This window comes from Ranitomeya imitator, chromosome 4 (genome assembly GCF_032444005.1).
Source record: "Ranitomeya imitator isolate aRanImi1 chromosome 4, aRanImi1.pri, whole genome shotgun sequence".
In the NCBI taxonomy this organism is placed as follows: domain Eukaryota; kingdom Metazoa; phylum Chordata; class Amphibia; order Anura; family Dendrobatidae; genus Ranitomeya; species Ranitomeya imitator.
Genome location: NC_091285.1, coordinates 715,367,747 through 715,383,120, shown reverse-complemented (window position 1 = coordinate 715,383,120; position 15,374 = coordinate 715,367,747). Strand labels below are relative to the sequence as shown.

The window sequence follows — 15,374 nt, the reverse complement described above, 5'->3', positions numbered from 1 at the left end:
CTGGGGCATAGATCCAGCGCTCCCCAAACCCTGCTCTGTCCCTGCGCAATCAATGCAGTGGCGCTACCCCCTGACCCCCGATCTATTTCCTCCCCGATCTCATCTCTCTCCGGTCCCTCTCATTCCTCCCCCCTTGATCATTTTCCCTCCAGTCTCTCCCCCAACTATGTTCTCCTCCCCCCTCTCTCTACAGCCGGAGCCCGTTACCTTTCCCCCTCTCCCCGGTCTCTACAGCCGGTGCCCGTTACCTTCCCCCTCTCCCCGGTCTCTATAGCCGGTGCCCGTTACCTTTCCCCGGTCTCTACAGCCGGTGCCCGTTACCTTTCCCCCTCTCCCCGGTCTCTATAGCCGGTGCCCGTTACCTTTCCCCTTCTCCCCGGTCTCTATAGCCGGTGCCCGTTACCTTTCCCCCTCTCCCCGGTCTCTACAGCCGGTGCCCGTTACCTTTCCCCCTCTCCCCGGTCTCTACAGCCGGTGCCCGTTACCTTTCCCCCTCTCCCCGGTCTCTACAGCCGGTGCCCGTTACCTTTCCCCCTCTCCCCGGTCTCTACAGCCGGTGCCCGTTACCTTTCCCCCTCTCCCCGGTCTCTATAGCCGGTGCCCGTTACCTTTCCCCCTCTCCCCGGTCTCTACAGCCGGTGCCCGTTACCTTTCCCCCTCTCCCTGGTCTCTACAGCCGGTGCCCGTTACCTTTCCCCCTCTCCCCGTTACCTTTCCCCCTCTCCCCGGTCTCTACAGCCGATGCCCGTTACCTTTCCCCCTCTCCCCGGTCTCTATAGCCGGTGCCCGTAACCTTTCCCCTTCTCCCCGGTCTCTACAGCCGGTGCCCGTTACCTTTCCCCCTCTCCCCGGTCTCTACAGCCGGTGCCCGTTACCTTTCCCCCTCTCCCCGGTCTCTACAGCCGGTGCCCGTTACCTTTCCCCCTCTCCCCGGTCTCTACAGCCGGTGCCCGTTACCTTTCCCCCTCTCCCCGGTCTCTATAGCCGGTTCCCGTTACCTTTCCCCCTCTCCCCGGTCTCTACAGCCGGTGCCCGTTACCTTTCCCCCTCTCCCCGGTCTCTACAGCCGGTGCCCGTTACCTTTCCCCCTCTCCCCGGTCTCTATAGCCGGTTCCCGTTACCTTTCCCCTCTCCCCGGTCTCTACAGCCGGTGCCCGTTACCTTTCCCCCTCTCCCCGGTCTCTACAGCCGGTGCCCGTTACCTTTCCCCTTCTCCCCGGTCTCTATAGCCGGTGCCCGTTACCTTTCCCCCTCCCTGCTCACCGGGCTTCACGGCCTCTCTGCTCCGGCTCTCGGCGGCCCCGGCCGCTCCGCACAGGACCACCAGCAGCAGCGCTCGCAGCACCGGACGATCCATCGCTCTCGGGCCGGACTCTTCCTCTATCTCACGGCCTCCAGCTGTAGGAGAGACCGGCGCTCCAGCTCCGCCCATAGAAGGTCCTTCTAGCCAATAACAAGTGGCGCCCAGTTTTTGGCAGCCAATCACAGCGCTAAGCGAATTCCTTAAGTTTTGTAACCAGCGAAGGCAACCTTGAGTAGCCAATCAAGACGCGGCGCTTGTCACATTCAGCCAATGCGGTCTGGCCGGTCTGGCAGGCGTCCAATCAGCGGGAGGAGCGGCGGCTGCTCAGTGCTCGGAGGGTCAGCGCTGCGGGTCCAGTGTGGGGTCTGTGCCACGTCACTGCCGCCGCCTGTGTGACCCTGTGCGGCCCCCGTACACCGGGAGGGATGCGGGAATACCTGTGCCCACCCGTCCCAGAACACGTCATATTTCCCAATGAATTCTGGGACTTATAGTCCTCCTTGTGTGAAGTGAACAGCAGAGAATAACACACATGCGCAGAACGTCTCATATTCACTGACAGCAAGCAGAGGTATGACTACTGCTCAAGCGGCTTCTCCGAGGACCCTGAGCTCTGTGCAATGTGTCACCTGTGCTGAGGGGGCGCTAGAGTGTATCACTGCTCACCACAGCGTCACCGAGCACGCTCACCACAGCGTCACCGAGCACGCTCACCACAGCGTCACCAAGCACGCTCACCACAGCGTCACCGAGCACGCTCACCACAGCGTCACCGAGCACGCTCACCACAGCGTCACCGAGCACGCTCACCACAGCGTCACCGAGCACGCTCACCACAGCGTCACCGAGCACGCTCACCACAGCGTCACCGAGCACGCTCACCACAGCGTCACCGAGCACGCTCACCACAGCGTCACCGAGCACGCACACCACAGCGTCACCGAGCACGCTCACCACAGCGTCACCGAGCACGCTCACCACAGCGTCACCGAGCACGCACACCACAGCGTCACCGAGCACGCTCACCACAGCGTCACCGAGCACGCACACCACAGCGTCACCGAGCACGCTCACCACAGCGTCACCGAGCACGCACAACACAGCGTCACCGAGCACGCTCACCACAGCGTCACCGAGCACGCACACCACAGCGTCACCGAGCACGCTCACCACAGCGTCACCGAGCACGCTCACCACAGCGTCACCGAGCACGCTCACCACAGCGTCACCGAGCACGCTCACCACAGCGTCACCGAGCACGCTCACCACAGCGTCACCGAGCACGCTCACCACAGCGTCACCGAGCACGCACACCACAGCGTCACCGAGCACGCTCACCACAGCGTCACCGAGCACGCTCACCACAGCGTCACCGAGCACGCACACCACAGCGTCACCGAGCACGCTCACCACAGCGTCACCGAGCACGCTCACCACAGCGTCACCGAGCACGCACACCACAGCGTCACCGAGCACGCTCACCACAGCGTCACCGAGCACGCTCACCACAGCGTCACCGAGCACGCACACCACAGCGTCACCGAGCACGCTCACCACAGCGTCACCGAGCACGCTCACCACAGCGTCACCGAGCACGCTCACCACAGCGTCACCGAGCACGCTCACCACAGCGTCACCGAGCACGCTCACCACAGCGTCACCGAGCACGCTCACCACAGCGTCACCGAGCACGCTCACCACAGCGTCACCGAGCACGCTCACCACAGCGTCACCGAGCACGCTCACCACAGCGTCACCGAGCACGCTCACCACAGCGTCACCGAGCACGCTCACCACAGCGCCACCGAGCACGCTCACCACAGCGTCACCGAGCACGCTCACCACAGCGTCACCGAGCACGCTCACCACAGCGTCCCCGAGCACGCTCACCACAGCGTCACCGAGCACGCTCACCACAGCGTCACCGAGCACGCTCACCACAGCGTCACCGAGCACGCTCACCACAGCGTCACCGAGCACGCTCATCACAGCGCCACCGAGCACGCTCACCACAGCGTCACCGAGCACGCTCACCACAGCGTCACCTGCCACCGAGCACGCTTACCCCAGCGTCACTGAGCACGCTCACCACAGCGTCACCCATCACCGAGCACGCTCACCACAGCGTCACCCGTCACCGAGTACGCTCACCACAGCGTCACCCATCACCGAGCACGCTCACCACAGCGTCACCCATCACCGAGCACGCTCACCACAGCGTCACCGAGTACGCTCACCACAGCGTCACCGAGCACGCTCACCACAGCGTCACCCATCACCGAGCACGCTCACCACAGCGTCATCCATCACCGAGTACGCTCACCACAGCGTCACCCATCACCGAGCACGCTCACCACAGCATCACCGAGTACGCTCACCACAGCGTCACCGAGCACGCTCACCACAGCGTCACCCATCACCGAGCACGCTCACCACAGCGTCACCCATCACCGAGCACGCACACCACAGCGCCACCGAGCACGCTCACCACAGCGTCACCCATCACAGCGCCACCGAGCACGCTCACCACAGCGTCACCCATCACCGAGCATGCTCACCACAGCGTCACCGAGCACGCACACGACAGCGTCACCGAGCACGCTCACCACAGCGTCACCTGTCACAGAGCACGCTCACCACAGCGCCACCGAGCACGCTCACCACAGCGTCACCGAGCACGCTCACCACAGCGTCACCGAGCACGCTCACCACAGCGTCACCGAGCACGCTCACCACAGCGTCACCGAGTACGCTCACCACAGCGCCACCGAGCACGCTCACCACAGCGTCACCGAGCACGCACTCCACAGCATCACTGAGCACGCACACCACAGCGTCACCGAGCACGCTCACCACAGCGTCACCGAGCACGCACACCATAGCGCCACCGAGCACGCTCACCACAGCGTCACCGAGCACGCTCACCACAGCGTCACCGAGCACGCACACCACAGCGTCACCGAGCACGCTCACCACAGCGTCACGGAGCACGCTCACCACAGCGTCATCGAGCACGCTCACCAAAGCATCACCGAGCACGCTCACCACCCGTCACTGAGCACGCTCACCACAGCGTCACACGTTACTGAGCACGCTCCCTACAGCGTCACACATCTCCAAGCACGCCACCGAGCACGCTCACCACAGCGTCACCGAGCACGCTCACCACAGCGTCACCTGCCACCGAGCACGCTCACCACAGCGTCACCCATCACCGAGCACGCTCACCACAGCGTCACCCATCACCGAACACGCTCACCACAGCGTCACCGAGTACGCTCACCACAGCGTCACCCATCACCGAGCACGCTCACCACAGCGTCACCCATCACCGAGCACGCTCACCACAGCGTCACCGAGTACGCTCACCACAGCGTCACCGAGCACGCTCACCACAGCGTCACCCATCACCGAGCACGCTCACCACAGCGTCATCCATCACCGAGTACGCTCACCACAGCGTCACCCATCACCAAGCACGCCCACCGCGGAGTCATATGTCACTGAGCACGCTCACCACAGCATCACACATCACCGAGCATGCTCATCACAGCATCATCCGTCACCGAGCATGCCCACTGTGGAGTCATACGTCATCAAGCATGCTCACCACAGCGTCATCCGTCACCGAGCATGCCCACGCGAAGTCATACGTCACCAAGCATGCTCACCACAGCGTCATCCATCACCAAGCATGCCCACCGCAGAGTCATACATCACAGAACATGCCCACTGCAGCGTCTTAAGTCACTGAGCAAGTACACTACAGCGTCATAAGTCACTGAGCACGCTCACTACAGCGTCATAAGTCACTGAGCACGCTCACTACAGCGTCATAAGTCGCTGAGCACGCTCACTACAGTGTCATAAGTCACTGAGCACGCTCACTACATCATCATAAGTCACTGAGCACGCTCACTACAGTGTCATAAGTCACTGAGCACGCTCACTACAGTGTCATAAGTCACTGAGCACGCTCACTACAGTGTCATAAGTCACTGAGCACGCTCACTACATCATCATGTCACTGAGCACGCTCACTACAGTGTCATAAGTCACTGAGCACGCTCACTACAGCGTCATAAGTCACTGAGCACGCTCACTACAGCGTCATAAGTCACTGAGCACGCTCACTACAGCGTCATAAGTCACTGAGCACGCTCACTACAGCGTCATAAGTCACTGAGCACGCTCACTACAGCGTCATAAGTCACTGAGCACGCTCACTACAGCGTCATAAGTCACTGAGCACGCTCACTACAGCGTCATAAGTCACTGAGCACGCTCACTACAGTGTCATAAGTCGCTGAGCACGCTCAGTAGAGCATCATAAGTCACTGAGCACGCTCACTACAGCGTCATAAGTCACTGAGCACGTTCACTACAGCGTCATAAGTCACTGAGCACGCTCAGTAGAGCATCATAAGTCACTGAGCACGCTCACTACAGTGTCATAAGTCGCTGAGCACGCTCACTACAGTGTCATAAGTCACTGAGCATGCTCAGTAGAGCATCATAAGTCACTGAGCACGCTCACTACATCATCATAAGTCACTGAGCACGCTCACTACAGCGTCATAAGTCACTGAGCACGCTCACTACAGCGTCATAAGTCACTGAGCACGCTCACTACATCATCATAAGTCACTGAGCACGCTCACTACATCATCATAAGTCACTGAGCACGCTCACTACATCATCATAAGTCACTGAGCATGCTCACTACAGCGTCATAAGTCACTGAGCACGCTCACTACAGCGTCATAAGTCACTGAGCATGCTCACTACAGTGTCATAAGTCACTGAGCATGCTCACTACAGCGTCTCTCGTCCTGCCCCGTGCCACGTCTCCTATCCTACACGGTGCCGAGTCTTCCGTCCTGCCCTGTTCCACGTCTCGCGTCCTGCACAGTGGCGCGTCTCCCGTCCTGCCCTGTGCCACGTCTCCTATCCTACACGGTGCTGCGTCTCCCGTCCTGCCCCGTGCCACGTCTCCCGTCCTGCCCCGTGCCATGTCTCCTGTCCTGCACGGTGGCGCGTCTCCCATTCTGCATGGTGCCGCATCTCTCGTCCTGCCACGTCTCCTATCCTACACGGTGCCATGTCTCCCGTCCTGCCCTGTGCTGTGTCTGCCGTCCTGCATGGTTCCGCATCTCTCGTCCTGCCCCGTGCCACGTCTCCTATCCTACACGGTGCCATGTCTCCCGTCCTGCCCCGTCTCCTGTCCTACACGGTGCCATGTCTCCTGTCCTACACGGTGCCGCGTCTCTCGTCCTGCCCTGTGCTGCATTTCTCCCGTCCTGCACGGTGCCGCGTCACTTGTCCTGCCCAGGACAGTGCCCAAGTGTGACCAGTCCCTCTAAGACAGTCCTTGTTTACGCGTCTCATCACCCTGTAGTGGGGGCTCCTCAGCGGAGGTGGCTGTATATAAGGGGGAGACTATCCTGATATCGCAGCCCCTTTATGTGGCAGAACGCTGACAGCGCGGTGCAGCACATGGATCCTGCTCACCCCTACTCACACAGGTCTCGTGCCCCGCAGCGCTGGAGCGTTACTGACACCAGCGATCACTAATCGGACATAATGACCCAGAGGGGAAATAAGGACGAAAGTGAACCGAGGCCAGATGGAGTCCAGAGAAACTCTGCCGCCTCATTATAGTGAATGGATCCCTCGGGGGTTTCATCTGAATCACGTCACTCAGAGATTTGGAAGGAAACCCCATAGTAAGTGCTCAGCGTAGAGCGCAGGATAAATGTGATCCCAAACATAATGTAAAATGTTCCCAATAAAAGCTTAAACTCAATCCAAAAAATAAGCAAGTCCTCACTCAGATCTGTCATCTGTTAATGGAAATATAGGGGGCATCAACGTTACTGGTAGTACAAAGGCTCTGGAAAAGCAAAATGGCTCCTCACCTGCCAAAAGAAATTCAGCAAATTCAGCGCTCCCAAATTTAAATGCTCCCTCCCTTCTGGGCCGCAGTGTGCCTAAACCACACATAGCGTCCACATGTATGGCATTTTTAAAGCGATGAGAGCCCGCCTAATTTACGGGTTTGTGTTTTCAGAAGAATGAGCTGGGCACTACAATGTTCTAAGCACTATAATATATGGGCACTACAACGTACTGGGCACTATAATGTACTGGAAACTACAATGTATGGGTACTACAATGTATGGGTACTACAATGTACAGGGCACTATAATGTACTGGGCACTATAATGTACTGGGCAATATAATGTACTGTACTGGAAACTACAACGTACTGGGCACTACCATGTACTGGGCATTATAACGTACTGGAAACTACAATGTATGGGTTCTACAACGTACTGGGCACTACAATGGCAGTTTGCAATTTTCACTCAGTAACATTCATTGCTGCTTGTTTCTGTATTATAGGCCCCACATAGTCCTCCATACAGTATTATGGGCCCCATATAGTCCTCCAAACAGTATTATGGCCCCATATAGTCATCCATACGGTATAATGGGCCCCACGTAGTCCTCCATACAGTATTATGGGCCTCACATAGTCCTCCATACAGTATTATGGGCCTCACATAGTCCTCCATACAGTATTATGGGCCCCACATAGTCTTCCATACAGTATTATGGGCCTCACATAGTCCTCAATACAGTATTATGGGCCCCACATAGTCTTCCATACAGTATAATGGGCCCCATATAGTCCTCCATACAGTATTATGGGCCCCACATAGTCCTCCATACAGTATTATGGGCCCCATATAGTCCTCCATACAGTATAATGGGCCCCATATAGTCCTCCATACAGTATTATGGGCCCCATATAGTCCTCCATACAGTATAATGGGCCCCATATAGTCCTCCATACAGTATAATGGGCCCCATATAGTCCTCCATACAGTATTATGGGCCCCATATAGTCCTCCATACAGTATAATGGGCCCCATATAGTCCTTCATACGGTATAATGGGCCCCATATAGTCCTCCAAACAGTATTATGGGCCCCATAGTGCTTCATACGGTATTATGGTCCCCATATAGTCCTCCATACAGTATAATGGGCCCCATATAGTCCTCCATACAGTATTATGGGCCTCACATAGTCCTCCATACAGTATAGTGGGCCCCATATAGTCCTTCATACAGTATTATGGGCCCCACATAGTCCTCCAAACAGTATTATGGGCCCCATATAGTACTCCAAACAGTATTATGGGCCCCATATAGTCCTCCATACGGTATAATGGGCCCCATATAGTCCTCCATACAGTATAATGGGCCCCATATAGTCCTCCATACAGTATTATGGGCCCCATATAGTCCTCCATACAGTATTATGGGCCCCACATAGTCCTCCATACAGTATAGTGGGCCCCATATAGTCCTTCATACAGTATTATGGGCCCCACATAGTCCTCCAAACAGTATTATGGGCCCCATATAGTCCTCCATACGATATAATGGGCACCATATAGTCCTCCATACAGTATAGTGGGCCCCATATAGTCCTCCATACAGTATAATGGGCCCCATATAGTCCTCCATACCGTATTATGGGTCCCACATAGTCCTCCATACAGTATAGTGGGCCCCATATAGTCCTTCATACAGTATTATGGGTCCCACATAGTCCTCCATACAGTATTATGGGCCCCATATAGTCCTCCAAACAGTGTTATGGGCCCCATATAGTCCTCCAAACAGTATTATGGGCCCCATATAGTCCTCCAAACAGTATTATGGGCCCCATATAGTCCTCCATACGGTATAATGGGCCCCATATAGTCCTCCATACAGTATAATGGGCCCCATATAGTCCTCCATACAGTATTATGGGCCCCATATAGTCCTCCATACAGTATTATGGGCCCCACATAGTCCTCCATACAGTATAGTGGGCCCCATATAGTCCTTCATACAGTATTATGGGCCCCACATAGTCCTCCAAACAGTATTATGGGCCCCATATAGTCCTCCATACGATATAATGGGCACCATATAGTCCTCCATACAGTATAGTGGGCCCCATATAGTCCTCCATACAGTATAATGGGCCCCATATAGTCCTCCATACCGTATTATGGGTCCCACATAGTCCTCCATACAGTATAGTGGGCCCCATATAGTCCTTCATACAGTATTATGGGTCCCACATAGTCCTCCATACAGTATTATGGGCCCCATATAGTCCTCCAAACAGTGTTATGGGCCCCATATAGTCCTCCAAACAGTATTATGGGCCCCATATAGTCCTCCAAACAGTATTATGGGCCCCATATAGTCCTCCATACGGTATAATGGGCCCCATATAGTCCTCCATACAGTATAATGGGCCCCATATAGTCCTCCATACAGTATTATGGGCCCCATATAGTCCTCCATACAGTATTATGGGCCCCACATAGTCCTCCATACAGTATAGTGGGCCCCATATAGTCCTTCATACAGTATTATGGGCCCCACATAGTCCTCCAAACAGTATTATGGGCCCCATATAGTCCTCCATACGATATAATGGGCACCATATAGTCCTCCATACAGTATAGTGGGCCCCATATAGTCCTCCATACAGTATAATGGGCCCCATATAGTCCTCCATACCATATTATGGGTCCCACATAGTCCTCCATACAGTATAGTGGGCCCCATATAGTCCTTCATACAGTATTATGGGTCCCACATAGTCCTCCATACAGTATTATGGGCCCCATATAGTCCTCCAAACAGTGTTATGGGCCCCATATAGTCCTCCATACAGTATAATGGGCCCCATATAGTCCTTCATACAGTATTATGGGCCCCATATAGTCCTCCATACAGTATAATGGGCCCCATATAGTCCTCCATACAGTATTATGGGCCCCACATAGTCCTCCATACAGTATTATGGGCCCCATATAGTCCTCCAAACAGTATTATGGGCCCCATATAGTCCTCCATATGGTATAATGGGCCCCATATAGTCCTCCATACAGTATAATGGGCTCCATATAGTCCTCCATACAGTATTATGGGCAACATATAGTCCTCCATACAGTATTAAGGGGCCCATATAGTCCTCCATACATGAAAGTAACTACGTGCCTCTCCCTGTCCTTCGCTGCTCCGGTCTCCTCAGCGTCTTTTGACCCTCCGCACCGCTCGTCACAGAGCTCAGACGCAGAGGGGGAATGATGGGAGAGGAAGCGTCAGCGGACGGCTCCCTCTAATATCATTGCTGTCACTTGTATCAGCATCCAGGACCCCCATCTCCTTATAGATTGCAGCTTGTGGACAGCAGGACCCTCGCTGCGCCTTTTACTGGTAAACTGTGTGTTAAGATTTTAATGCCCTGTAATATAGAGAGTAAACAGTAATATATAAGAGCAAAACAATTCTTACCTCCTATGAACTTAACCCTTGTAGATAAACCAAAATTAAGAATTAAATTATCGCAAAGCTTATTGAAATGCAATTAGTGCTTATGAAATTCGATGCGCATAGCAATTTTTCAACAACAGCAGATTCAGATGCAGATGGACCGGATTAATTATTCAGTCAGGGAATACATTTCTATAACCTGGTAGCAATCACAAAAGGTCCAAAAATGTTATATATGGAACATCAATTATATATCAGTCCAAATGGACAAAATAGCGCACATTAGCTCTAGGAAAGATCAATAAGGACAACCAAAGTCAAAAAAACATATGTCATGGGTACGTCGATTAAAAAATGCTTTAGCATCACAGTTGGTGCTCATAGAGTTCAATGTATAGAGCTATCCACTCTTCACTGAAAATAAGGCACAAAGGCATACACGATGCTAAAGTACATAGTGCCTAGGGTAGTACCAATAGTTTAAGTTCGTAAGAAATGAAGATGGAAAGTTCTAATAGAATAAAGAATACATGACATGGTTTTGCAGAGTAGCGCCCCGACGCGCGTTTTGTTAGCTTTTTCCTTGGTGGGTTGGCAGATCCGTTTTGTTGTTTATGTTCCCATGAAATTTTTAATTTGTATGTGACATTTTGTTTAAATAAAGATTTGCATATTTTTTTCAAACATATGGCAGTTGCTTCCCATTTGTGTACTCTGTATTGTCTGCACAAGACCCCAGATATTGTAGAGCCACACATGGAGATGGCAATGTCGGGGGAGCAGAGGTGTGGAGGGGTGCGGCTCAGGGAAGAAGCCGAACATCCGAGTGCTCCACTAACCAGGTAACGGTGATTACAACTACAGCAACCGGCGCAGCCTGATCGTGGGTATAATGGCGCCTCCGCAGATGACCGCGCAGCTACTAAAAATACATCTCTACAAGAAGACCAACACCGATATTACCACCATGTAGTGACTATATAGTGCTGAAGAGCATACAGTATAGAAGAGTAAAGTGCAGATATAGTGACTTACACAGTATGAGGCCCCCCAAACTATATGAGGGCCCCCTTAGTGTTTGAGAAAGAAGAGAGACCCAAGGACTGAATCCTGAAGAACCCCCAACGGTAAGAGAAGGAGACCTAGGACTGAACCCTGAGGAACCCCGACAGTATGAGGAGACCTGGGACTGAACCCTGAGGAACTCCAACAGTAAGAGGAGGGGCCCTATGACTGAATCCTAAAGAACACCCAAAAGTAAGAGGAGGAGACCTAGAACTGAATCGTGAGGAACAGTGACAGTATGAGGAGGAGACCTAGGACTGAACCCTGAGGAACCCCGACAGTAAGAGGAGACCTGGCACTGAACCCTGAGGAACCCCAACAGTAAGAGGAGGGGCCCTAGGACTGAATCCTAAAGAACACCCAAAAGTAAGAGGAGACTTTGGACTGAACCCTGAGGAACCCCAACAGTAAGAGCAGGAGACCTAGAATTGAACCCTGAAGAGCCCCGACAGTAAGAGGAGACCTAGGACTGAACCCTGAGGAGCCCCCAACAGTAAAAGGAGGGGCCGTAGAACTGAACCGTGAGGAGCCCTGACAGTAAGACGAGGAGACTTAGAACTGAACCCTGAGGAACCCCGACAGTAAGAGGAGACCTAGGACTGATCCCCGAGGAACCCCAACAGTAAGAGAAGCCCTAGGGCTGAGTCCTGAGGAACCTCGAAAGTAAGAGGAGGAGACCAAGGACAGATTCCTGAGGAACCCCGACAGTAAGAGGAGACCTAGGACTGATCCCTGAGGAACCCCGACAGTAAGAGGAGACTTAGGACTGATTCCTGAGGAACCCCGATGTCCCGATTCCCACCGTGCCGACACCAATGGGTCACAGATCGTGGGGGACCTTTGGCCAACACACGGCTATCACATGTGCAGGGGGCTTATCTTAGTTATCCCTCCACTGCTACAATGTGATGAAACACAAACAAGGCTATTTATCAATTTATCGCAGGGGCTTATTTTAGTTATCCCACTGCTGCTACAATATCACGCAACTGCAGGGATTTATGTATATCCCGCTTTCCAGTTCCGCTTCGGAACTTGCAGCTCTCCAGCGCCCCCCTTACCCTCAGATCAGTCAGGGAACTACACCTGAGATAATTAGTCGCCGGACGGGCCGCTTCACTGTGGACTGGCTAGCAGACACGCTGCAGCGAGGGAATTCTAAATGCTCAGGCCGCAGCCAGACAATAGCTTATAAAACCCTGTTCTGTCGCTGCCAGAGGTAACCCCCCCAGCCCAGAACACACTTCGCTGCCACCAGCTCAGATTTCTCCACAGAGGGGTTCAGAGCCAACCCAATTTAGTAGCGTAATGAACTTCAGAATACTTAGGGTACGTTTTAGAGCAAGTGAACGAAACTAGTAAATATTATAACTTTTTCTCCATAGAAAGATTAGGCAGTGTTTATAAAAGGTATATCAAGATTTTACAATATGAGACCATTTAAAGTATGTACAGCAATTATAAAAATACATGGATTCAAGAAAGATAAAACTCACATTTGCTTAGATCATTTCAGCTAACCATGCTGGTAGGCGGAGCCAAATGCCCACAGCTCCTCAGGCAAGACTGAAGGTTGGGCTCACTGGCAGTAACTTATACTTGTAGGCTTGTGACATCACGAAAGGGGCTGAGTTACCACCGCCCTCCCCTTTCCCTCAAAGTTGCAGATTTGCCAGCCTAACTTATTATTGTCATATCTTCCCTGGACAACGTAGCAGAGTAACGGCACCCACATCATTCATCTTGTATTGAAATTAGCTTTCTATTGATACCAAATTCGTACACGGTTCCGGAGAAATGCACACTTTGCACTCGTTGTGTTTAGCTTCTAGCGCTTACAGTGGTTGACAGATCTACCGATGGAAATTTGCAATATGGACTTCTTATTTTCTAGCCCAAATCGGTGGCCCAATATCTCACTATAATAGAACAAAAAACCTCATGTCTTTTGAGAGAGACTATACTAGTTCTAGCTGGTACTAGATGGGAGAATTGTCTACTGCAGCTACAGAGGCCGTAAAAATTCTTGTGGGGAGAGGGAATGAGAGGTTTAGAATTCAGACACACACAGGAGAAGCAAAGAGAGAAGGGGGGTCAGAGCCCACAGCGTGCGTGATAACAGGGAAAATGAAAAATACTACTCCATTTTATACATTATCGTGACACCCGACAGTAATAGGAGACCTAGGACTGAACCCTGAGGAACCTAACCAGTAAGAGGAGGAGACCTAGGACTAATCCCTGAGGAACCCTGATAGTAAGAGGAGACCTAGGACTGAACCCTGACAGAAAGTGGAGGGGACCTAGGACTGAACCCTGAGTATCCCCGACTGAAAGAGGAGACCTAGGACTGAACCCTAAGAAAGCCTAACAGTAAGAGGAGGAAAACCAAGGACTGATCCCTGAGGGAACCGGACGGTAAGAGGAGGAGACCTTGAACTGAACCCTGAGGAACCCCGAAAGTAAGAGGAGACCTAGGACTAATCCTTGAGGAACCCCGACAGTAAGGGGAGACCTAGGACTGAACCCTGAGGAACCCCGACAGTAAGAGGAAACCTAAGACTGATCCCTGAGGACCCCGACTGTAAGAGGAGGAGACCTAGGACTGAGCCCTGAGGAACCCTGAAAGTAAGATGAGACCTAAGACTGAGGAACCCCGACAGTAAGAGGAGGAGACCTAGGACTGATCCCTGAGTAACCCCAAAGTAAGAGAAGGGGCCGTAGGACTGAGCCCTGAGGAACCCTGACAGAAAGAGGAGACCTACGACTGAAACCTGAGGAACCTCGACAGTAAACGGAGACCTAGGACTGAACCCTGAGGAATCCCGACAGTAAGAGGAGGAGACCTAGGACTAATCTCTGAGGAACCCCGACAGTAAGAGGAGGATACCTAGGACTGATCCCCGACAGTAAGAGAACTGAAAATACATCTCTACAAGAAGACCAACACCGATATTACCACCTTATAGTGCTGAATTGCATAAAGTATAGGAGAGTAAAGTACAGATATAGTGACTTACACAGTATGAGGCCCCCCAAACTATATGAGGGCCCCCTTAGTGTTTGAGAAAGAAGAGAGACCCAAGGACTGAATCCTGAAGAACCCCCAACAGTAAGAGAAGGAGACTTTGGACTGAACCCTGAGGAACCCCAACAGTAAGAGCAGGAGACCTAGAATTGAACCCTGAATGAAGAGCCCCGACAGTAAGAGGAGGAGACCTAGAACTGAACCGAGGAACAGTGACAGTAAGAGGAGGAGACCTAGGACTGAACCCTGAGGAACCCCCAACAGTAAAAGGAGGGGCCCTAGGACTGAACCCTGAGGAACCGCGACAGAAAGAGGAGACCTAGGACTGAACCCTGAGGAGCCCCGACAGTAAGAGACCTAGGACTGAACCCTGAGGAACCCCCGACAGTAAGAGGAGACCTAGGACTGAACCCTGAGGAACCCCGACAGTAAGAGGAGGAGACCTAGGACTGAACATGTGGTACCCCAACAGTAAGAGGAGAACTATGACTGATCCCTGAGGAACCCAAACTGTAAGAGGGGACCAAGGTCTGATCCCTGAAGAAACCAGACAGTAAGAGGAGACCTCGAACTGAACTCTGAGGAAACCCAACAGTAAGAGAAGACCTAGGACTGATCCCTGAGGA

At 53.1% G+C, this 15,374-nt stretch overlaps 1 protein-coding gene across 1 annotated transcript in view; it reads right to left on the bottom strand.

The window, feature by feature from the left end:
- PLOD3 (procollagen-lysine,2-oxoglutarate 5-dioxygenase 3) overlaps positions 1-1,418 on the bottom strand; it is a 51,769-nt gene extending 50,351 nt beyond the window's left edge. The window contains exon 1 of the mRNA XM_069767501.1: positions 1,264-1,418. Coding sequence (XP_069623602.1) covers positions 1,264-1,357 — 94 coding nt within the window. The 5' untranslated portion in view covers positions 1,358-1,418. The remainder of the gene's footprint in view (positions 1-1,263) is intronic.
- Between the last annotated feature and the right edge of the window lie 13,956 nt (positions 1,419-15,374).